This window comes from Mercenaria mercenaria, chromosome 7 (assembly GCF_021730395.1).
Source record: "Mercenaria mercenaria strain notata chromosome 7, MADL_Memer_1, whole genome shotgun sequence".
Lineage (NCBI taxonomy): Eukaryota > Metazoa > Mollusca > Bivalvia > Venerida > Veneridae > Mercenaria > Mercenaria mercenaria.
The window spans coordinates 73,890,220-73,916,961 of record NC_069367.1 but is presented as its reverse complement, the minus strand read 5'-3'; the positions used below and the strand labels follow the sequence as shown (position 1 = coordinate 73,916,961).

The following is a 26,742-nucleotide window of genomic DNA, read 5'->3' as shown; positions in this document are numbered from 1 at the left end:
CCCCCAACCTCCACCCATCAATTGCTTGTAAACAGCCATCAAGTTAATTAGTTAATTAATCACATCAACTAGAAGACGTGTATTTTGATCGGTAGAGAATTCTTGTGGACTATTTGAAGGGTTAGTAGACTCTTGATGAGCTTTTGCATTTGTATTTGGTTCACAGTCTGTACTGTTATCTTTTGGACACTTGAATTCATAGAATGTCTATATATCTACTTAGAAAGGCTGAGCCTTGTCGTATTTTTGTTGGAGCCCCGGGCTCCGGATAATAATACAGCCTTACGGAAAGGTACGAAAGTGTGATCAAGTACCCTAGTTATAGTGTTGATTAAATTAAACTTTAATGAATCGGATGCTTTATATATATGTTTTGTAATCATCTTTTTTTTTAATACGACTGTTATTACAACTGCACATGCCACTGCAATAAACAATTTTCTCATCGAGGTAACTTTATGCGTATGTGTTTTGTTTTGATTGTATCCAAATTTCAATTAGCCATATATTTCCCGGATGCATGCATTTTTTTTTATTTTCGCTGCTTACATATCATATAGGAACTTTACAAAGACATCTTTACATTAATCGATTTTGTTGATATATAAGTATTGTTTGACTGAATGTTTGAAAAAAGTCATACGTGTACTTTAAGTATTATGAAAGACATTGCCTAAAAACATTACGGATACTAATACGCGCACCCAAGAAACACGCCCACATGCGTTATAGAAATAAAAAATAAATAGTGCGCTATTTGATTTAATTAAAAGGCAACGATAAGTTCATAATTAATAACACATGAAAGAATAGTACGGTCACTAAAACACAATTATTTAACTTATTTCTTTTTGATTGTTTGGGTGGGCGTGTTACTTAAAATAAAAGGATCGATGTTTATATTTCATCTGCATTTGTGAACAGAATTATATATTATTATCTAATGTTTAGCGTAACAAAAATTATTATGTTGTATTATAAAATGTTAGATGCTGTCTGAAAATTCCACGCATAGTTAATGAATAAACATATTTTCCTTCTTGAGCACTTTTTTGATACTTTCAAATTCATATTGAAATATAAGTTTATCTTTCATTTATTTGAGTATCAAAAGATAGACAGACAATCGGACGGACATATACTTTATTTATCCAAATATTTAAGATTCATCATGAGGATACGCAAATTGTGGACAAGGCAATTTTATATTCCACCAAAATAATCAAATATACATGTTGGATCTAATACCGTAATACAAAACAGAGGTATAAATAATGTCTAAAAGCCATACATTCTTCTCAAGCATATATCATAAATACATATCGAGGGCTGAACGCAATACTGTAGTAACTCCTATTAAATAAAGAAGGACTTACGACAGTATTGCGTTCAACCCTCGATATACACTAACCTGTATAACCTGTATTACACGTGCGATGCTGCCACTTGGCAAACATATCGCAAGAGCTTCTGTTACTGAGGACACACAACTTTACCACAAAAAGCACAATTTTCCGCCATAATTGGTACACTAAACTCGAACACAAATTATACATTTACAGGTACAATCCAAAATTAATTAAAGAAAAATGTCACGATATAAGTAAGTAACAGGCAAAATAATGCTATGAACAATATTTCTAGGAATAGTATTTAAAAGCCTGTTTGGACAAAACAGTTTGTTTGTATATAAGCTTATGTAAAGTCGCCGTGGTAACCCATATGGGAAATCCTCCTGAAAAATGTAACTTTAGTGCAAGATGAAGAAGACGCTCAAATTGTAAAGCGCCCATGGTATACACAGGACTCTTATCCCAATATTAGTAATTTTAAGTTGGGGGATAGGGGGCTCGAACTCACGACAGCGGCTTTCGTAGTCTGACAGTGCTACGACCGGACTACTACGTCCGCTCATAGGAATAAAATCGATAGATGAGAAGGGCGACATTTTCGCATTATCACATTTTAATTGGTAATTATTTGAATTTACTTGAAGCTATCTACAGTTTTTTTTCAAACATGCCTGTATCACCTTTAAAAGGAACAGAACAGAACAGAACAGAACAGAAAAAGATAAAAAAAGTATCATTCTGTTTTCATAATTTCAAGACGTGTAATCAATCGACACTTAACCCTTACCCTTCTAAATTTCTATAATGAACTTGTCCATCTTTCAATTTGGACAGTACCATTAACTGTTATAAGGGGTGCTTACTAAAAATATACTGGCTGAATAGCGAACAGTGCAGATCATGATCAGACTGCACGGATGTGCAGGCTGATCATGATCTACACTGGTCGTAAAGGCAGAATCAATTGTGTCCAGCATGGTAAGGGTCATTAATTATCTTTAAAAGAGATAAATGTAAAATAGAGTTACACAACTAAGATTGAATCACATGCATAAAATTGTTCACAACAAATGTCCACCTTATTTAAATGTTAATTTTGTACGAATGTGTGACAGTATAAAACATAATACTAGATCTAGTGAATGTAATTTTACTGTTCCTAGGGTCAACAGTATAAGTAAACAGTTTTATTACAGTGGTATAAAGGATTGGAACTCCTTACCTAGTAACATTAAATCTATTGAAAGTTTTAAGAGGTACAAATCTAGAGTTAAAGAGCATTTAAGAAAAAATCTAGTAACAGAATGTAACAGTGATTTTGTATACTACTGATCTCTGTTGGAATACATATGTCTGTGATATTATTTTAAGCATACTTTTAATAATTCCGTTTTCCACCTAAGTCTTGACCCCCATCAATCATGTCCATATATTTTTTGTGTTAAGGATGACATCCCGTAATAGGCCTCAATTTCACCAAAAGCGTGCATACAACTTGATAATGTAAGCTTTGAAAATGTCAAACGATAGAAACAAGGTGCATATTGCATATTGACAAGTTATATAGTGACAGAAGTTCTCAGAAATTTCCTTTAGATTACCTCCCCTGATAATTTTGGTTTTTTATGGGTTATCTCCCCTGAAAACTAAAAAAAAATTTTCTCCTTTTCCCTACCGGGAATTTTTGATTTCTTTTTGATATTTGTATCAGAATCATATAATGCAGCTTTCTACCGCAAGGTTTTCTCGAAACTCGAGTTTAGACTCTTATAATCAAAGAAATTATATATTTCCCATAGGCATCAATGTTAACTTCAATACCGATTATCTCCCCAAAAAATGATAAAATTTGAAAAATCTCTCGGTGAAACGTTTTTAATTTTGAATGTCTTTAAAGTGACCAAATTTCATTTAAATATTATCATCCAGTTACAAGATATGAAATATCGCTATTACACCATGTTATCCTTAAATGGACCCCATTGGAAATAAGCTTTTAACTTAATGGGTTATCCATAGGTCATTTAATGACACAGTTTCTTTTTTAGCAATGACATTTGGTATTATCATATAAAAAGTATGCAAATTGTGATACTGTGCTATTTAATGTAACAGAATTGTGATTTTTTTTAGAAAAGATGTTTTATGAAGTCTTGTCTGTGATATTTATGTATTGTAATGTGTTCTTATTATACTATGACCTAAATGTAAATAAATAAATAAAAACCGCTTTTCTAATAGATCAACTGATATTTAATTGTTTTAATTAATTAGTACACTATTCACTCTTTTATAATAATAAGTATCTACGTCGGCCAATAGCTATTCATAGCTAATGTTGCAATTTTTGACACCCGACTATAAATAAAAATTTGTATCTTGTATCTTGTACGTTCACTGTAAAGGGTTTGACAGTAAAGGAAGACAGATAAGAGCAAAGAACCATAAAATAATTTTCTATAGCTCTTTGATCAGAGCCATTTTGATGATAGATTATTTTTTTCGTGCAAATCATAGATTACCGAAAATGTCGTGGGTCGAATGATCTCTTTGGGTTGAAATGACTTGCTACCACCGGAACCAGTCCATGTTGTTAGGTACGCCATTTTGCGTGTTTTTCTTTACTTAGTCCTGATTTTCCTACCGATATTATGGCTGATGTTGAAGTAGCAGAACAACCGCCACCACCAAGTAACACATATGTTATTCGTCCAAATTTTCAACATAAGTAAGTAAAAAAACACACGTGAATATTGAGGTAATTATAGCTATTCGAGTGAAAATAAACCGGATACAAATCTCTTTCGGACAAGTCGCAATACATTATGTTATTATGTTTCCCACCACACAGTGGTGTGGGAGACATATCGATTTACGTCTGCCTGTGTGTGTGTGTGTGTGTCACAAATCTTGCCTGAACTCTTAAGTCTGAACATTTCAAATTCTCCGACCAAACTTGAACAAAATGTGTTTGCCAATAATTAAGTCCTCGGCCAAGTTCGATAACTAGCCAAATCGTCCCAGGCACTTCGGAATTATGGCCCTTGAAACTTGTTTTTGATAATTGAAGCACTGAAAGTCTGATAAGGCAGTTGAGGTCTTGGTGCATGGTTGACTCATATACTATCCCCACGACTTGCGTTTTCGACGGACATACGTTTTCGACGATGTCGGTATTTCTGGTTAATTGTGCGTCGATGCTACAGAGAGGGCCCTGTACTTTATCCAGAAGAAGAAGAAGAATTTGCATATCCCACGCATGTCAAGTGGTGATCACTTGGTATTTTGGTAGAATAAACAAAGTTCTACATTTCATGACTTAAATTAATCAAATTAAACGAAAGTAAAATGATAAATTAATATCAACATAGAGTCAGTGTACCCGGTTTCGCACACATTTCCTAAGAATACCTTCCTATCTAGCTAAAAATGATTGAATTTGAATTTACCATTGTATGTTTTAATAAACACACTTATTCCGGGGCCATCCTTAACAGTGTTCACGAAAGACCCTGAAAATTCACAGGACAGTCGGTCTGGTAAACATGATCTTTTTTACAGGACCGGATAATATTTTACCAGACCGAATTCTTTTTAATAAATTTGATATCTGATCTTTAAAACTGGTATTTATACATAGTCTATTTAGACAGCATTACACAAATTACATCCTTTAAGTTTATTTCCACATATTAATTGAAACAGATTTCAGACATTAAGGTTTCAGGCTGTAAAAAGTCTCCCTGTACTTGGATTCAGTGTTGTTATATTTTCTGGTCCTTTGGGACCATGGAGTCCATTCAACATTATATGTAATAGATCTAGAGTCCCGCTTAGCCGTTGCTTGGGGGCGAGGGAGATGTTGCACATTTCATTACCTCTCGTGAACAGACTCAGTCAAAACGAGTCTGCTGTTATTCTTCTTGGTTGCATTCTTTGCTTCCAAAGGATCTTTTTACTGATTTTATTCGTATTCATTTGCTATATCATCGCTGTCTTTTCCCCCACAAGTCTATTGTTTGCACCGAGTCACGCTGATGTTGACATATAAAGAGAAAGATGACCTCGGAATTTCTGGAAATTCCCGTAAATTCCCGTCTGGTTCCCGCGTACATAAATCGAGTACCATCCACGATTAGTACGCATCCAATGATAACGCGCGTTCTTAGAATTGTCGTGAGGGATTTCCACTGTTTCTATTTTAAGTACCAATGAAACAATCGCTTACTAAAATATAGTTTGACATCAATTTCTCGGGATTCCATGTTACAATTTAATGACGAAAGTCAAACTTTCGCGAAATCGTGGAGGACTTTCGTCTTATTTTATCATATTGATCTGCAATTTTTATCGGACACTCGGTCTTGTGAACTTGATATATCACGCTGGACCGGATCAAAATTTACCGGAAATGTCCGACGGCTTTCGCGACCTCTGCCTTAAAAAAATTGTTTGTTACGCTTTCTGTATACCGCTAATTAACAAGTGACACAAATACGATAATAGGCTGCTCTTCTATGCATTGTTTATCAATTAACTTTTACACATTGATCAATAAATACCTTTGGCAATAACGGACATTATTGTACCAAATACAAACCGCGAGAAGCCCACGTGTCAGTCGGCGCGTGGCATGATTGATATCTGCCAGAAGCTGATTAATATACCAAGCTCCGCCTACTGCCATACTTCCGCTTATGGCGGCGAACAATATTGGAATTCATTGGGATATTGATTGACAAGGGGCATTACTTTCGAACTCAAGACGCATAAAAGAAAATTTCCTCGGGTCAAGCCGATGCACAGGACATTTTTTATGCGGGTCAAATACGAGTTTTTCTCGATAAGTGCGAGCGAAAACCCAGAACCTCGGGTCTACCGAACGCCCTGCCAATTTCCTGATATACTACAAAAAATTCATGCAAAAAGTTGTTTAGAAAATTCCACATGGACAAATCGTGGTACATAGTGTTATCTGTGCAATACTGCAGACGTATTTAACCGAGTTTTAGATTTGTAAAATAATGATTTTTCTTGTACGTAAAACATCTGGGATAGATAAATTCTTGGATATCATTCTGTCATAATTTCTCAAACAATTTTGCAAACAAATAATTATTTTAGTTTTGATCTTTTGTCGTTGCATAATCTTTTTAATCTGCCCTGAGGATAAAACTGCATTGATACTGCACAAGTCACTTGGAAAGAGTACAATAAACGTCAAAAATATTAGACAAACAAAATTTTCTTACCTGAAAATTTATTTATAAAAGTTAAACATCCTTTCAATGCAATGACTAAAACCAGCGAAAGAAATCCATAATGTTTACATTTCTAGATTTTCCTATTTAAGTGAAATTAAATTTCCATGGGTCCACTTTTTCCTATTTTTCAAAACCCAGACTTTAGAAACATAGTTACTATTACTGAAACTTTCTGTGACTTAAATAATGTAACTGAAATTCATGCAGATTTTTGACACCTGCCATCAGAAACTGGGTTTAACCTGTTTGACAACTGTTTCTTTTAATGTGTGCCGACAGTAGCAGATCAAAGAAGACACTAGCAGATCAAAGAAGACGTGTATTCTGTGTGATGTCATATTGATGTCACTGCTATTGACATGTACCGTATTTAATTCAAGAAGTGACTGTGAAATGCATTTATGGGTTTTTTTGTTTTGACTTTGAGTGCATTAGCACTGGGAGCTTGATTTATTTTTTGCTGATATGGAATTAACCTAGCTTTTTATGCCCCCGAAGGGAGGCATATAGTTTTTGAACCGTCTGTCGGTCTGTCAGTCTGTCGGTGTGTCCGCAATTTTCGTGTCCGGTCCATATCTTTGTCATCGATGGATGGATTTTCAAATAACTTGGCATGAATGTGTACCACAGTAAGACGACGTGTCGCGCGAAAGACCCAGGTCCGTAGCTCAAAGGTCAAGGTCACACTTAGACGTTAAAGGTCATTTTTCATGATGTGCATTCGTGTCCGGTCCATATCTTTGTCATCGATGGATGGATTTTCAAATAACTTGGCATGAATGTGTACCACAGTAAGACGACGTGTCGCGCGAAAGACCCAGGTCCGTAGCTCAAAGGTCAAGGTCACACTTAGACGTTAAAGGTCATTTTTCATGATAGTGCATTCGTGTCCGGTCCATATCTTTGTCATCCATCGATGGATTTTCAAATAACTTGGCATGAATGTGTACCACAGTAAGACGACGTGTCGCACGCAAGACCCAGGTCCGTAGCTCAAAGGTCAAGGTCACACTTAGACGTTAAAGGTCATATTTCATGATAGTGCATTGATGGGCGTGTCCGGTCCATATCTTTGTCATTCATGCATGGATTTTAAAATTATTGGGCATGAATGTGTACCACAGTAAGACGACGTGTCGCGCGCAAGACCCAGGTCCGTAGGTCAAAGGTCCTAAACTCTAACATCGGCCATAACTATTCATTCAAAGTGCCATCGGGGGCATGTGTCATCCTATGGAGACAGCTCTTGTTTTAATTGTTTTCATATTCAGATTAGGCTTTTCTTGGTTAAGGCAATCATTGCAAGAGTGAAAAAAAACTTTAATTTGCAGTTTAATCACATTAGATTCACAAGGATAAGAAATTAGGTTTACATTGAAGGATAAGAAAACAGAATCACTGATATTTTCAGTGAATTTGTTATTTACTTTAAATCAATAAACTTAAACAAAGACAGGAAATAATAAAAAAAATAAAAGTATATTTAGTTCCATTTTCAACTTGCATGTCATGGCGCTATTAAAAATCTTTCCACATATCCCTAAAATCACTCCACCTCTCCCTAAAATCTCTCCACTTCTCCATAATCTTAGCTGAGGAAGAAATGACTTCTCCCTAAAATATTAGCATAGCTTAAGCCCTGAGTAAACAATGTAAAACAATATAGTATTGTCTTAAAATTACATGATACATAGGCTTTGAAGGAGTGCGATGCTAGTAATCAGACTCAGGTCTACTGGTATCGGACCTATACCCGAACAGTAACAGTATCCGAATTCTCGTAATTTCTCCATTCATGTAACCCTTCATAAAGGGAGTACTACATGTTTTGGAAGGCTGTTTCACAAGCAAGCATCGAGCGAAATTTCGTTCATCAATGACAAGTGTTTACAGAGAAATTCTACCTTCTTTATTAAGCGATCAACTTTTTGTTTTGTTTACATCTGAGGGATTCCACATGACACGCATGCGCGGAAGACAAACCCATGTTTGTCCTATTCCGGGGAGGTAAATCCTGAGCTTATGATTTGAACTCCGTTGTAGAATTACTCTCCCTTTATAATTAGATAAAATAATAAGGAAATTATATTACTGCTGCATCACATGGGTATTTAGTTACAAGGTAGAGCGCTTGCTTCAGGTGTGAGAGGCTGTGGGTTCGAATCCCAGCCTCCGCTTAAACTTTTATCTTTTTTTTATTACTTTTTTAAATCTATATAACACAGCTTAAGGACTTAAGATCAATATAAAACTCCCATATACCGGGGGTACAATGTATACAGTAATCAAATAAACTACTGTTTATAAGCTAGACAAATACACGATGTGAAAGGTGCTTGTCTGAAGTGTTGCATAATATGATTGTACAGGTGCTGTACGGTACCGTACGTAACGGAACGGAAGATAGCCACACCGTGTATGATTTATGGGGAAAAGTTGTAAAGGTTAATTACATAATTTAAAATCAAAATTATAAAAGATTTTCAGTCAAAACAATTTTGAAACTGCTTAAAAAACCATTTATCGGAAACTGGTACTGTAGATAAACCAATGGCAGTGGCTAGGATTACGGTACCGTAATCCTAGCCTCCGAGTCTAGGATTACGGAAGTTCCGTATTTCTAGACAACACTACGAGGATAGGCTAGGATTACGGAAATATTTAAGAGGCATCAAATATATTTAAGGACATGTATAAATTATGCTGTAAACATACTTTTTTTCCACTTAAAATATCGATTTTCATGCTTGTCATACTATTTTGTGTTATCGATCCGTTATTTTGGGTTACGATATATTAATGGTGGCGTCTACATGCCCATATTTTACAATTTCCATAAAAAATATAGTGTTTTTTTCTTTTGTTTCTTTTTAAAAAATAGTGTTGTAATTTTGTTTTTTGTTAAGAGCATATTATTATTTCATATTAATGATTTTTCTTTCTTTTCTTCCTTTTTATTGATTTTTTCCTTCTTTTTGGGGGGTCTCTCTTTTTTTAACATTTGACTACAGATTTTTAACAGCTGTTACTCTGTTTATACACCCGGTAGCGAGTGCCGCCATTAATATATCGTTAATCCTAAATGGCGGATCATAACACGATACGACAGGCATGAAAAAATCGCTATTTTAACTGAAAAAAAAAGAGTTTAAAACATCATTTATGCATGTCCTAACATATATTTGATGCCTCTTAAATACTTCCGTAATCCTAGCCTATTCTCGTAGGGTTGTCTAGAAATACGGAACTTCCGTAATCCTAGACTCGGAGGCTAGGATTACGGTACCGTAATCCTAGCCACTGCCTAAACCAATTAACGTTAATTAGACTGCCCTTTTGGAGCCCCTGTTTTTGGACGCATGCGCAGATAAGGTCCGAATTGTTTACATCCTTGCAAAGAGTAAAGACTAGGGTTTAACAATTTGTAGATTACTTTTGTAAACAATGTGTATTTTAAAATAAATATATTGAAAACCCTCATTTTTTATCGGAAACTGGTCTGAAACCAGTACAGGGTAAAATATCAAAGATTTTACTATGTACTTCAATGCTGTCCATTGGAGTAGGAATCCTAAGGAATGTAATGTTTTTTTATTACCCTAGCCAGTGCAAGGACATTCAAAAGGTCTGGCCAATTATTTTTGTTTAATATATTGATAATCTTAAATTTTTAAGTTTCATATGGAGATAATAAGCTCTTTTTCTGACTGGTGTCAGGCTATCTGTTGTTTTTATTGTTATTAAAAAGTGATATTAATATTAGTATTCATACTATGTGAAAACTACCACGTACCCTTGCAGATATGTTACAATCAAAGTTAGCATTCTACAGAGAAGTGTTAGTACCCAAAAGGTGTATAAACCAGAGGGTTAAAATGAAAATGCAGGTGTTGTACAATTAGCATACAAAAAAAACCCGAAAAAAACAAAAAAACCGACCTACATACTCACACTAAAAATTCTGGGTCGCGTTACTGCAAACAAACAATTTTTTAAGGATGGCCCGGTTTGAAACCCGCTACTTTCACTTCTCGCTACAATGACGTCATACCTCTTAGTGTACTTGATTCGGATAACATATATTGACCAGTTGTTGCATTTAAGTGTACCCGGTTTTGCACACCCTGCTACATGTATCTATAGAATTCAGTGATAACAATGCAGTTACTCAACAGAAAAATATTAATTAACTTTTTTTACCATTTATCTAATTCAATTTAAACATTTATTTTCCAATAAAACATCTGAAAGTGAAATTTAAAAGCAGTTATGAAAGTGAAAGCTAGGTACCAAACCCTGTTTTTACTTCTAAAAGCAGAAAAGGCTAAAACTACTGAATACATGAAACAAAATAAAACAATAGAAGCTGTTGAATCACAAAAGACCCCCACAAGTCTATTTATTTGATTAAGTTCTCTGTTTTAATGAAAACGTAAAGCAAACAGTCAAGTTGAAGCCATTTTGCAGGTTGGGAGAACTTTAATAACTGTTGAAGTATTTTTCATTTAGGTAAAGTAATAGGTAAATACTTACCAATATGATGGAATAGTGATTTTTCAATTTATTTTGCACCTTGTTCTTTGCATAGTCATTATTTTCATGAAATTAAAAAAAATTCAGCAGACCTACAGGCCTCCATTGATATCGTTATTGTTTTTGTCTGCACTTACCAGAACGAGGCTCCAGTGGGGGAAGGACCCCTTGTGTCGAATTATGTAGGGAATAACTCAGTTTCGTGAAATAATAACAAAGAATAGTTGAATTTTCTGCTTTATTCTCACAATGTACATGAATTTGTTGGGTGTGTGAAACCGCGTACAGTGCTAAACCGGGTACACTGACTCTACCGTTTTATAAATCTTTTATAGTATTAGTATCGTTTACCGTGCAGTCATAAACATTATTTACCGTACAGCCTATTAGTATTGTTTACCATACACTCTAGCATTGTTAAGCAAAACTACAATTTTCAATGAGATGTCTCATTTCACAATGTTTCTTTACAATGTGAAGTTTTGTTCTTCTATGTAAATTCATGTCTTCACTACAGGTTTATTGTATTATACAAATGTATGAGGCTATAAATGTATTTTTTCATTTAATGCCAATAAAGTTATGTTATGTTATGTTATTTAATCCCAAAACTGGTATTTCAGTGACACTCTCATTTAATCACTTAGAAGCATGGAAATAGTTAAGATGTTCGTCTGCAGACAGGGCCATCTTTGTTGTTATTGGTCGTGTCATGCTTTTTAGAAACCTATACCATACAGTTAAAATATCACGGTCTGATTTAGATGACTCCCTTGCAGAATTAATTAAGAACGTTAAAGCCATTCTTTAATATGTACTTACATTGCACATGTAATTGTTAAGAATTCAGGCAGAAATTGCAGATAAAAAAAATCCCATTTACATTGTTAAATGGGTGTTACTTAATAAATCTTTGGTTGGGTGCAAAGAAGGTCTACATGAGTAACACGGAGCATAGACGATTTATGTAAGGTGCCCAAAGTTTTAACAATCAATAATATTTAATAAATGCAAATTTGACTTACCAATAACGCACTGAAAATGTATTAAATACCATTGAATACAGTTAAAACATTGATAAAATGCAAAACAATAACTGTTTCTCGTGATAGGTGATGACTTTGTACTAAATTCAATGTACGATATAGATTTTTAGCGTGATTGGCTGGAACAGTGGAATACGCAAGTCATAAAGTGCGCGCAGGTGCTTTCAACTAACTTCAGTTTTCTTTTCTTTTTTCATAATGGCAAACATTCAGTAATGTAACATTATGGCCATGCATGGTGGGTGGGGAGTGGGGAAAAATGTGATAGAACCACTAGCTTTCCCAGGCTACTCAATCCACCTAGTAGGCTAGTACTCACTGGCAGTTAGTGATAAAAAATTGTGCAAAACCTGAAGAGAAAAAACTTTCAGTCCCTATCTGAATAAAAAATGTACATACATACTATGTTGTGCAGAAAGGAAGATATTAGTAGGGTTAAAAACAGGATAAAAGCAAGTGTAATACATATATAGTTGGAGCATGTATGCAGCCAGCGCTGACTTGAATCCAGAGATTGATTTAGTGCTGACCACATACGATGGAAGTGTATTCCATTGATTTAAGAAAACCTAATTTCTGGATGGCTTGACTAGCTGTTGAATTTACTTGAGGTGTCCATGACAAATTTGATGCTACTTCTATTTAACTATAGTTAGGGTATTTTTTAATGAAAGTATGTCATACAGCTATTTAAGCATACTGTATAGCTTTTAAACTTATTTTTTCTTTTTCTAGGTCAATAATCAGCATCATGGTTTCATGTCCCATAACACTAACAATAACATGTATTAGAAGTTACTAGAAGTTATATTGAAATCAAAAGAAATACTCCAGTTTTAGCTCACCAGAGCAGGAAGTGCTCAAGATGAGCTATTGTGACTGGTCATTGTCCTGCATTGTGCAGTGTGTGTCGTGTGTCAATATTTGCCTTGTTAATACTCTAGTAGAGGCCACATTTGTGACTCAATCTTTATGAAACTTTGTCAGAATGTTTGTCTTGATGATCTGAAATGAGTCATATGGGGTCAAAAATTATGTCGCTATACCAGATTGAAGGAAGATCTTGTTAACACTCTAGAGTCCACAGTTTAAGTTTGAAACTCATGAGAATTGGTCAGAATGTTTGTCTTTATGACCTGTAGGTCAAGTTTGAAACTGGGTAATGTGGGGTCTAAAACTAGGTCACCCAGTCAAATCTAAGGAAAGGCTTGTTAACCCTGTAGATGCCACATTTATGAACCTATCTTCAATAAACTTGGTCAGAATGTTTGTCTTGATGATCTCTAGGTCAAGGTTGAAACTGGTTCATGTGGGGTCAAAAACTAGGTCACTAGGCCAGATCAAAGGAATATCTTGTTAACACTCTAGAAACCACATTTTAAGTTTAAAACTCATGAGAATTGGTCAGAATTGGCTTGATAACCTCTAGGTTAGGTTTGAATCTGGGTCATGTGGGGTCAAAAACTAGGTCATTCAGTGAAATCAAAGGAAAAGCTTGTGAACACTCTTGAGGTCACATTTATGACCCTATTTTCACGAGACTTGGTCAGAATGTTTTTATTAATGACCTTTAAGTCAAGTTCCTATTTTGATCATTTGGGGTCAAAAACTAGGTCACCTGATCAAATCAAAGGAAAATCTTGTTAACACTCAAGAGGCCAGATTTATGACCCTATCTTTTTAAAACTTGGTCAGAATGTGTATCTTAATGATCTCTAGGCCAAGTTCAAAACTGGGTCACTAGGTCTATACAAAGGAAAAGCGTGTTAACACACTTGAGGCTACATTTATGACCCTATCTTCATGAAACTTGGTCAGAATGTTTATCTTGATGATCCCTAGGTCAGATTCAAATATAAGGGTCATGTGGGATCAAAAACTAGGTCACATCCTCAAATCACATGAAAAGCTTGTTAACACACTTGAGGCTACATTTATGACCCTATCTTCATGAAACTTGGTCAGAATGTTTATCTTGATGATCCCTAGGTCAGATTCAAATATAAGGGTCATGTGGGATCAAAAACTAGGTCACATCCTCAAATCACATGAAAAGCTTGTTAACACTCTTGAGACCAGATTTATGATCCTATCTTCATGAAACTTAGTCAGAATGTTTGTCTTGATGATCTCACGGTCAAGTTTGAAACTGGATTATATGGGTCAAAACTAGGTCAGTAGGCCAGATCAACTCTGGTGAGCGATATAGGGCCATCATGGTCCTCTTGTTTTTTTAATGGGGAGTAATTACAAATTTTATAAAAAAGAATAATAAAACAATACGTTCTTTATAATAAGGAACTAACTCTATATAATAGGTGTTTTGGGTCGTTTAATGTTGATTAAATTTGATTGACCACGTTTAATATTCATTTTGACAATAGATGTACAGTAAAGGAAGAAAGATGATTTGTTTGTTTGTTTGTTTTGGGTTTAACGCCGTTTTTCAACAGTATTTCAGTCATGTAACGGCGGGCAGTTAACCTAACCAGTGTTCCTGGATTCTGTACCAGTACAAACCTGTTCTCCGCAAGTAACTGCCAACTTCCCCACATGAATCAGAGGTGGAGGACTAATGATTTCAGACACAATGTCGTTTATCAAATAGTCACGGAGAACATACGCCCCGCCCGAGGATCGAACTCGCGACCCCGCGATCCGTAGACCAACGCTCTTACCTACTGAGCTAAGCGGACGGGGAAGAAAGATGAGATAATCAAGAACTAATTAAATATTGAAGTTCTTTCTATGATATTTTCTCTTGATGCATATTCTACTTTAGTATTCTGCAGTAAATACAACATAGCCTCATTTTAAAGAGGCCTCTGTGGTCAATGGTTAAGGATATGCACCATTGTGGGTTCAGAACTGCATTTCTCATTTGGGATGTAAAATTCTTTCATAAGAGGAAGCCTGGTCCAACTGGTTTACTGAAGGTTGGTGGTTCTACTCAGGTACCAACCCTTGGCTGAAATAATTAATGGCCGGAGTAACCTTAGTCCTTCCTCCTCTGCCAAATGTTGCAAAGTCGCCCTTATAATGACCTATAATTGTTGGTGCACAAATAAATGAAACATAACTTTTATCGTACTGCAATATTACTTATTCAGAGTTGTCTTTCTTTATATTTAGTAGCAACTAATCAAAAGGACCTACAGCGGAAATAGGTTGCCAAAAAAAATTTAACTGACTATTCTGTGTTTTACATATATATTATCTAACTTAATTTTATTATGTTAGTTTGATAAAAATATGTTTGAATTTTGTGTTATGTTGGTGTATTAATATTTGCAGTATATCTGATATAGATGTGTGATATTTGATGTCATTATGACAGTCACATTTTATATTCATGAATAAGTCTATCTAAGAAACTTTATTAAGGTAGTTCTCCATGTTTGGATAAATGACTTTGTTTTACAATCTAGAATGATTTTTCAAAACTTCAAAATATACTTAGAAAATTGGGTAAATAAAAATGATAGGGTTGTGTGCTTGAGTTTTTGCTGCACTGATTTGAAAATTTAGACTTCGCACAAGTTTTCGTAATGTGACTCTATAGGGAAATTATTTTTTCGCAAATAGAAATTTTTTCTACAAATGTAGATTTTAATAAACTTCACACGAGCTACTTTCATGACTTGTGGACAGAAGATTTTCAAGGGGACCAGTAAATCCTGAAAGCGAAAAGGTACCCCGGACCACCAAAAATTCAGAAGTTGTCAGTCTTTATTTTAAATAAACCTGCTTTGGAAGATGGGAAAGTTAGAGTTTCTAAATTTTCTGAAAAGCAATTTCTAAGTATCAGTACAAAAAAAATGCATTGTAGTAACATGAAAGATACAATGCATTTTTGAAAGCAAAAAAAAAATATAATTATTTACAAAAAGTAACTGAAATACCTATGTTTTTGTCATTAAGATTTTGTTGATAGCTTACATTAAATTTTGGGAACACCACTAGATTTTAAAAGTAGTGATTCTTTGGGTCAATAGGAAAAATTAGTTAGTGTCTATCCCTGATTGATGAATAAAACTGAATTTATAATATGTTATTCTTACTGAAGTCTAGAATATATACTAAAAATATTCTCCATGCCTACTTCAAGTATCAATCATGAATTCATATTAGGTGAAAATATATAACTATTTAAGAAATTAAACAGTATACAGTTAGACCTGCATTGAGCAGCCAGCCAAGGGAGTGAGAAAATTTCTCTGCATAAATCAGGGGAAATCAGAGCAAAGTGTCTGTTTGGGAAGTTAACTGACTGGCTGCTTAAGGCAAGTGGCTGCTAAATACAGGTGTCAGTCAAGGCAAGTTTAACTGTAAAAAACATTCAATCAAAATGTAATTTTCTGTTTTGTTCACAGATTTCGACCAGTGACTGTAAAGGAATGTATACATACTGTCTTGAATGAACATCTTGATGGTAAAACATATGACCCAGAAGAAATTATGGATTGGACAAAAGCAATTTCAGATGATATCAAAACTAAACTAAAAGGTATGACTAAGATGAAAAAAAAAGATTCATTTGGCAAGACTTGGGATGGACAAAAACCAAAATTCCAGTGATTGCTGAAAACTGGTATGTCCACAGGAATATTGAAAAAAAAGAGAAAACTATTTTGAAAGAAAATGAAGACAAATGTAAAACTTGACTTTTTTATATTCTTCTACTATGCTTGCACTTCATAAAAATGTTTTTAGAACTGAAATAATCTTGTATCTATGTCTTTTTGGCATTGCTTCTGCATAAAATCTTGCCTATATTATCATGGATAATCATATGTTGTCATTGTTTTAGTTCATATATAATGTGAAAATTTCAATCTTCATTTACAAAGGCTATGTGCACATACATATGTACACTTTTAATATTTGTGATGCTGAGGTTAATGTTTGTATATTACAGATATGGGCTATGACAGATATAAGTTTGTTGTGCAAGTTGCTATTGGGGAACAAAGAGGAGAAGGTGTAAAGTAAGTTCTGTTTTAACATCTGTGTATGAGTATCTAAGTTTATATATAGTTGTTGCCGGGTATTTAGATGAAGAACTTTTGTGATTTTAGTTGGAGGTTGTTGTAAGATACAAAAGATGATCTAATTCTAGAAGTTTCCCTGGTTGTTTAGCATTCCAGGTGTAACACTTTCAAAAACTGTACTCTTATCAGAAAAATTGTTTGAAAGAATGTTAGTATTATTACAATATTTACATACTGTTGGAGTAGTGTGGGCTTGAACTAAGAACCCCTGGTTTCATAGTTAGGCATCTTACTACTGAACTGCTGCATCTGTAATGATTACTGTGTTTGTATAGAACTTACCCTGAACTTACGACTGACTTTCGTATAAGAATATACTGTTCAAGAAGTTTGTTTTTTTTGCTATATCTGTATCTATATCCTATATTAAATCTTAGTAGCCGAGAAAATAAAGAAATCAGTAAATCATGTTTTGAAAGTGAAAGCAGCAGGTGCTTCTATCAGATATAGTACAGATAAATCATTGAATATTTTTATAGCTTTTATAAAAAATATAGTTTGATTTTCATTCCTGTTTGAATATTTTATGATATATGCTATAAACTATTTACATATCTTTCAGGATGGGTGCCAGGTGCTTCTGGGATTCTGATACTGACAACTATGCACAAGATATATTTATGAATGTAAGTGTTAATTCTTGTTCCTCATTATTCTTTGCCACTAAAGCAACAGCTGTTGAATATATGCACATTTACAGCTGACATTTTGTTCACAAGTGGTCCTCTTTATGCCTCCACCATTAAAAGTGGGGGCATGTAGTCTGTACAAAGTGTGTGCACAAAATCCTGTCCAACCAGTAACTTTGTTGTGAATTGTTGAGTTTGAAATCACTTGGCGCAGGTAACTACCATGACAAGACCATGTATCACATGCAACATCCAGACCCGGTTGCTCTAAGGTCAGAATTACAATTATAGGTCTCTTTGTTTGTCCCCTCTATTTTTTAAACATGCATGATATTCAAATATCTTTGGGTAAATAACCATAACAAGACGATGTGTTGCATGCAACATCCAGACACCTAGCTTAAAAGTCAAGGTTACACGTAGAGGTCAATGATTAAAGGTAATTTTTCTTCTCCACTCTGTAACTTTTTTATGTTTGCATGGATATTCGAATAACTAAGCACAAGTAAAACAACCATAAGAAGATAACGTGGTGAGTTTAAAACTTTAATATTTTTGTACATTGTACATATAGACAGATATTGAAATAACTGAGCACAAATATTTACCATAAGTATATGAAGTACCAAAAAGCGCTGATTCATGTGGTAATCTTTATCGGTATTGCTGCAGGTACTTGCCAACTGTTGAACTGACACAGCACCAAGGCATCTATTAAATGCCAACATCCATTCTTCATGATTAGGTAGATCCCTACCCTTCATAAGTTTTTTTGGTACAGATAAGCCTTCTTTTTTCCTCTCAGCCTCAATCTTGCTATCTGAGTACACAATTTTTGCATGAATATTTGTTTTTTGTACAGCCAAAGTAATTTAAATTTCTAGCATGACAAATTGATTGCTATTTGTCAACCAGAGAGCATTTATAGTTAGTAGATCAAAAGTACAGGTTATTCTGCACCAAGTTTTTACTTCCAAGAAAACACTGATACATAACATCTTGCCTTGAATTTTCATCCCCATTATGCAAGTATCATTTTTAGCTCACCTGAGCACAAAGTGCTCAGGGTGAGGTATTGTGATCGCTCACCGTCCGGCGTCCGTCCATCCGGCGTCCATCCACACTTTCCTTTAAACAACATCTCCTCCTAAACCAACAGGCCAATTTTGATGAAACTTCACAGGGATGTTCCTTGGATGGCCCCCTTTCAAAATTATTCAAAGAATTGAATTCCATGCAGAACACTGGTTGCCATGGCAACTGAAAGGAAAAACTTTAAAAATCTTCTTCTCAAAAACCAGAAGCCCTAGAGCTTAGATATTTGGTGTGAAGCATTGCCTAGTGGACCTCTACCAAGTTTGTTCAAATCATGACCCCGCCCCAGGGGTCACTTGATTTTACATAAGAAAATCTTAAAAACTCTTCTTCTCAAAAACCAGAAGCTTAGAGCTTAGATATTTGACATGTAGCATTGCCTAGTGGACCTCTACTAAAATTGTTCAAATCATGACCCCGGGGTCAAAATTGACCCCGCCCCAGGGGTCACTTGATTTTACATAGGAAAATCTTCAAAAAATTTCTAAAAATAAACCAGAAGGCCTAGAGCTTAGATATTTCACATGTAGCATTGCCTAGTGGACCTCTACAAAATTTGTTCAAATCATGGCCCCCGTGGTCAAAATTGACCCCGCCCCAGGGGTCACTTGATTTTACATAGGAAAATATTTAAAAAATCTTCATCTCAAAAACCAGAAGACCTAGAGCTTAGATATTTGACGTGTAGCATTGCCTAGTGGACCTCTACTAAAGTTGTTCAAATTATGACCCGGGGGTCAAAATTGACCCCGCCCTAGGGGTCACTTGACTTTACATAGGAAAATCTTCAAAAGTTTTCTAAAAATAAACCAGAAGGCCTAGAGCTTAGATATTTCACATGTAGCATTACCTATTGGACCTCTACAAAATTTGTTCATATCAGGACCCCCTGGGTCAAAATTGACCCCGCCCCAGGGGTCACTTGATTTTACATAGGAAAATCTTCAAAAATTTTCTAAAAATAAACTAGAAGGCCTAGAGACTAGATATTTGACATGTAGCATTGCCTAGTGGACCTCTACAAAATTTGTTCAAACCTTGTCCCCCGGGGTCAAAATTGACTCTGCCTTAGGGGTCACTTGATTTTACATAGGAAAATCTTAAAAAAAAATTCTAAAAATAAACCAGAAGGCCTAGATCTTAGATATTTGACATGTAGCATTGCCTATTAGACTTTTACAAAGTTTATTCAAATCATGACCCCTGGGGTCATATTGACCCTGCCCAATGGGGTTACTTGATTGTACATAGAAAAATCTTCAAAATTTTCTAAAAATAAACCAGAAGAGCTTAGATATTTGACATGTAGCATTGCCTAGTGGACCTCTACAAAAAGTTTTCAAATCTTGTTTTTAAAGTTACTTAAAGAAAATTTCAACTATATTTTCTCATAATTCTTTTGATTGATTTCTATTATGATCTTTTGACCTTGAAGACTTGTCCTTAAGTGCAATGATAACAGGTGAGCGATATAGGGCCATCATGGCCCTCTTGTTACAGATTCTCATTTTAGAGTAATGTGTTTGTAATTAAGCATTGTGAATCAAATTTTTGCCACCATTTCAAAATTCTTGTCCACTTCATGATACTGGAGAGGTGCTGTTACTGGATTTTTTTTATGCCCCCCAAAGGGAGGCATATTAGTTTTCATATTAGTTTTCAACTGTTCGTTCGTCACAATGTTAACTTTTTGCATGAAGGCACTTTACTCTCGAACCACTGCACCCAGGACCTTCAAACTTCACATGGTGATAGTACTTATTGAGTACACGACCCATACTGACTTTGGGGTCACCAGGTCAAAGCGCTGCGGGGGCATTTGTCACTATTAGTGACAGCTCTTGTTTACAGTCAGATTTATTCTGTTGATCAAACACCAATAGAACCTGAAAATATCGACAGAAAATGACTTATTTTGAGTATGAAGTATAATAAAACATGAAAGCTTTTCTTGCTTCTTAAATGTTGCCTTGGAATTTGAAGTGCATTCTTGAAAATTGTCAAAACTCACACTAAACTCTAAAAAGAAACTGTGTTTAGATGAAACTTGCTTCAAGAGAGATTGCATAATTATACTTTGATTCTGCAGAGTTTGGAAGATAACAGATTTCTTTCACAAATTTCACAGTTTGGAATGGAATTAAACAGACAATTCAAATATATTGATCGCTGTAGCTAGCATGTACTGTAGCATTATGTCTAATACTAAAAAGATAAAACAAGCTGGAGGTGGGGAGGGGGACAGCATGGCAGAATGGTTTACGGCTGCAGACTTCAGATCGCTTGTCTGTCAGTGCTTTTGGTTCTGAACTTTGCTTTTTGTGGAGTGTACAATTCTTCCATATGAAGAAGTCATTCAGCTGGCTTACATAATGTCTTTCTGTCTACCCAGGTGCAAGTCAGTGCTTGGAGTAATGTCCAAAGGGTACCTTGAAAGCCATTATATGATCAGAAATGGTGTTGGTTTCACTTGAAAAGCCCAATAGAAACAAAAGCAAAAGGTTATAAAAAGGTTTCAGTACACTAGACATTCAGATCAGTTATTCAGAATCCCCTTAACCTTTAGCCTGCTGGAGGCAAGTGATTTTGCCTTTGCGACCAGTGCAGACCATCCGTGTGGTCTGACCATGGTCTGCACTGTTTGCTATTCAGTCAGTAAATTTTCAGTGAACACCCCTTTAAACAATAAGTGATGCTGCCCAAATTGAATGATGGACCAGTCCATTTTAGTAATTTAGCAGGGTAAGGATTAAACTGGCTGAGTAGATTCTGTTTTGTACCATCCTGCAAATTATGTATATATGTCATGCATACTAAGTTATTTTCATAGTAAAATGATTCAAAATCAAAAACTTAACTAGTAAACTAAATGATTTTTGAAATCTTCGCAGTACATTTCTGTTACCAATCTCTCAACATTGAAACCCCTATGATATCAAAAAAAAGGGTCTGCAGTAATAACATAAGACTGGGAACCAGTCTCAGAAATGCTGAATTTGATTGGTTGTTCATAAGTGCATTCTTGAAACTGGCCAATGGTAAAGTTACATTGTGAGTCTGGATTCCAGACATTCATAATCTTGAAGCCAGGTGTTCATTCCTGGCCTCTATGTTGCTATTTGAGTACACACTTTTTACTTGAAAATTTGTTTATTGTACAACCAAAATAATTGAAATTACTAGCAATAAAAGATTTCAAAATGCAGGCTAAAATAAATAGTTTATATTATCACAAAGGATTTGACTTCCTAGCAAAACTTGTGCATCACATTGTAAACATACTTCTGCTTTTATATTTTAATCAAATTTCAAATTATGGGGCTCCTTTTATAAACAGTCAAGGATTGTGGCTTTATTGTAGAATTTCAAAGCATTTCTTCATTAATTTTATGGGCAAAACCTTTTATCAATGGTTTCAGGTTTTCACTTGCTGAATGGTGTCTTAGTTTTAACAGAAGTTTAAAGCAAATTGAGTAACTCTTAAATTCTTTTTGTTACATTTTTAGCATACCTGAAGCAAATGTTCAGGGAGAGGTATTAGTATAGGTGGATGGTTTGTTATCCATTGTCTATTGTCAACATTTTACCTCTGAAACTGTTGGCAGATGGTCTGTAGAATAAAACTTGAAACAACTTCTTCTCATGAACTATTTGATGGATCTTCACTAAACTTTGTCTGTAGCATCCTTGTGTGTGTTCCAATGGTGTGGCTTGATCCTGTTTAGGGGATTCGAAAGATGAAACAGAAAAAAAACCTTAAACAAATCTCCTTGTGAACTGTTAAATTGTTCTCACCAAACTTGGTCGGTAGCATCACTGTATAGACCTGTCTCAAGTTTGGTCTAAAGGTTAAGGTTGACTCATTTTAAGGTATGCTAGAGCTAAAAATAGAGAAAAAAATGCATGAACCACTAAGTGATGTATTTGTACCAAAGTTGGTCTGTACAGAATAGTTAATGCAGACATCAATTGACAAAATTTACAACTTACCATTACTATTGACAGCAGCTGTTATTCAAGAAACTTGATAGTAATGATGTCTAAATGGAAGGTGTGTTAATTATGCCCTGATTTCAGCTGATTTGCATTTCTATCCAAATCAGGCAGTTTTCATGATTTTATCAGTATTATCATTACTGCAATGCAAACATTGGAACATCAAGCGTGCTGTCTAATGGACAATCGTTATTAATTTCTTGCTCTCTGAACATATGTTACTTGCAGACTGATAGCATTTTCTCCCAATCCACAAATATTTTAAAATATTATCATACTGTAGATAGCATACTCAAGGAAACTCTTTTGAATAATATTTTCTGCAGTGATGAAAAACACCTCCCTCATTGATAAACAGTTTTTTTTGCCTAGGGTGTTCTGGTTGTATGTTGAAATGCCAAAAGCCATTAGGAGTTGGCAGTTGATAGTACAGTTTAGATAAGTTCCATCAATTTTTTGATGATAACACTTCAGAATTCATTAAAACAAAGAATTTGAATTTAATGTTTAGTTCACCTTTTCTTTAACAACGTTTTTGTTCAATTTTGTTTTAAATCATTCATGAAAGTGTAACGGTCATAGAACTTTATTTTTAGATTTTTAATTTTTCACACACATTAAATTTTTATATTGTGGAATATTTTTTAAAGGAGTTTTTGGACAGTCATGTTGCTTTTATAACTACAGTTTGATGCTAATTATAGTTGGATTCTGATACAATATTCAGGATGTCTTAAAAAGCATAAATACATTGGTCAGAATTTTACAAAAGGTTTAAACATGAACATTTTTTGTCATAAAATTGAAATAATATAATTATATACTCCCTAAAGTATTTAAAGGACCAATTAGAAGATAGCTACAAATCTTGAGTCATTGATTATTGTTAGTAATACACACACCTGGAGAATTGAAACAACACCAATACAAAACTGATAAGTTGCAAAACACCTGTAAAATTTCAAGTTTATGAGCAAGTTTACTGGAATTTTAAATTGCATTCATAATTTTTAATGAAAAAATCTACCCTTGGGCATGCAAGTCCAGTTCCCGAGCATATAATTTCAGTTACTGCATGTCTTAGTGATTTCAGTCACTGGCAAACAGTTCCTGTGTAATTAAATTCAGTTCCCAAGAAAGCAAGTTCATTTCCAGGGCAAGCATGTTGAATTCCTGAATAAGCATGATCAGTCTCTTTGCAAAAAAAAAAAAATTCCTTGGCAAGCAAGATTTATCCCCTAATAAGTCAGCTGATTTTCCTTGATGTCTTTTCTTAATCCTTTGGCAACATCAGTTACTGCAGTTCAGTTTCCAAACTAGCATATTCATTGGCAAGCAATTTTAACCATTGGTATGCATGTTCTATACCTGAGTAAAGAGGTTCGGTTAATGTCCTTAGAAGCACTACAATTTTCAGTTCTTGGACAAGCAAGTACATCCCAGGGTAAGCAAGTTTATTTCTTGAATAAGCAATTTCCTTAGTAAAAAGTTTTGATTCTTGGTTAAGCAACACTCCCTTGTGCAAGCAAGTTCAACCCTTTGAGCTAGGCAAGCATTTTGTTCAATGACTGTAGACACAATTACACATCTTCCACCACTGTTTCATGTTGGAACTGGCATAACTGAGATTCCCCTATATAACCTAGAAATGAAATAAAGCTTCCCATATTTTTTTTCATCAGTATATACAGTGTATATTATGAGTATATAACTGCTATTGTAAGACACTCTAGTTATTTCAAACTTTCTTATATGTGTTCTTGTTCATTAAGTTAAAGTGAGAAATTTGTAACTGTACATAACCTATACTGTGTTGGTGCGCCGTAAAACCCAAATAAATAAATAAATTGTAACTGTACCAATTTTAATATTGTTTACCCTTTCCCGTTGTAATCCATTCATTGTAAACATTATAGAACCAGTTTTGTAGGTGCAAATTAATATTCTATTATCAATCCTTTGGCACATTTAATTGTTATAATAATCACTTTGTAAGCAGATAAACATAAAATATAAACATAATTAACTATTTTATTTGAAGCAGGTTTACAGTAAACTTTGTTTATTTAGAAGTTTCAGTTTTAGTTTATTATTCATTTAATTTCCCATACTTTTTCTTCATACCAGGGCTTACAAAGAAATAATTGAAACAGTATAATTGATTTATAACAGATGTGCTAGGATAAGACAGCAGTGATGTACCCACTCTACTGTTTATATGACATAGATGCAAAATATATTTCTAAAGAAATTAGTTATATAAACTTGAAACCTGATTTAGATTGGAGAAGTTGCTGCAAGTTGCTTGTTTACCATCATGACCCCAGTCTGTAAAAAGGAGGAGGCAACTCTATCAAGTATTTTGACTGAATTATGGCCCCTTTTCGACTTAGAATATGCTTATTGTAATGTTATAGTTTTACTCATAGCTTATATTATACTATCAAGCACTGAGAATAGTCGAGCACGCTGTCCACTGACAGCTCTTGTTTGTGTTTCTTATTGTTTTCTCAAAAGTAGATTCATCTATAAGGTTCATGATACTGTAAGCGCAGATGTGAAAAAAAAAAGACATTGTTTGTATCTGATACCTCAGGACTTACTCCATCTGCTGTAGACTAAATGAGTGTTTAATGATACAACTGCATTGGTATGAGAAATGTATCCCATTACAGGCATTTATTAGAACACTCACTGGAGACAGACAAAGAATAGTGGGTATCAGGTCTCAAACAAATCCCCTAGTTTGCTCGTAAATTCAAGTAGAAATCAGTTCAACAACAACAACAACAGCAGCTGTTGAAGCATTTTGTTTATTAAAGCAGCATTGTTTTAGAGTGTTCTGTTTTTCTCATTTCAGGACTCATTATTCTGTGTAGCAGCAGCATTTGGAGTGTTCTATTACTGAAGTGGCTGTCATCTGTCACCACTGACCATTCCATTATCTTACAATTCATTGTGATGATACACCATTCAACACATCTCTACTTCAGCTTGTGTTACCTTCATGATAATCTGAAAATAAACTTTTTTGCAACAACAACTATATAATAAGATGAATAAATGAATCACAGAATAAAAGTGGTTTTAAGAAAAGTTACCTTTTGTTACCTTACCTTTTGAAACTTAATTGCTTGTTATACTATCTGTAGAAAGGTTTCTGATTTTCTTCAACATGTCACTTTGACAGTGATATGATATTGGCTTGAATAAGCAATACAGTATTTATATTATTAAAAGCAGAACATACTTTCAGGATTCTGTATATTTTGTTATTCCGTCCATTCTATATGTTACTTCTTTGTTTGAATGTAATTGATTTTTTGCTTATAATTTTATATTAATATTTAATGTGAAGAATAAATGGGTAAAACTGAAGAAGATTTATGTCTTTTTAAAACTTTTTACATCCTTACTGAGGCTATTGTGTTATACTCATTGCGTCCATACTGGCAGTGTTTTTCCAGGATTATTGCATTAGACTTCTCTGATTTTCTAAATGCTCCTTTTTACCGCTCCCCCACCCCCCTTTTCCCCAATTCTAAACCAGATTGTTTTGCTCATTGTATGTCTATCAGTCAACAAAACTAGAGAACTAGAGTGGCCTACAGCAATCAAACTTCAGAGGATGATTGTCTGTGTTCAGCACCTCTATTGTTTTAGGGGCAATAAGGTCAAAGTTCAAGGTCACAATGCCCTCAAGAGTTAATACTGTTACTGCTCAATAACTTAAGAAGCTGTTAAGCTTCATAAGATGATTGCCTGTGATCAGTAGA

General features: G+C 34.6%; 1 protein-coding gene across 1 annotated transcript; it reads left to right on the top strand.

Moving 5' to 3' along the window:
- The first annotated feature begins 3,921 nt into the window (after positions 1-3,921).
- Positions 3,922-26,347, top strand: LOC123553926 (dynein light chain Tctex-type protein 2B-like). The gene is made up of 5 exons (XM_045343673.2): positions 3,922-4,080; positions 16,569-16,702; positions 17,114-17,183; positions 17,809-17,872; positions 25,827-26,347. Exons 1-5 carry the CDS (start codon positions 4,004-4,006, stop codon positions 25,872-25,874), a joined length of 393 nt encoding a protein of 130 aa, XP_045199608.1. The 5' UTR covers positions 3,922-4,003; the 3' UTR covers positions 25,875-26,347.
- The last annotated feature ends 395 nt before the right edge of the window (positions 26,348-26,742 follow it).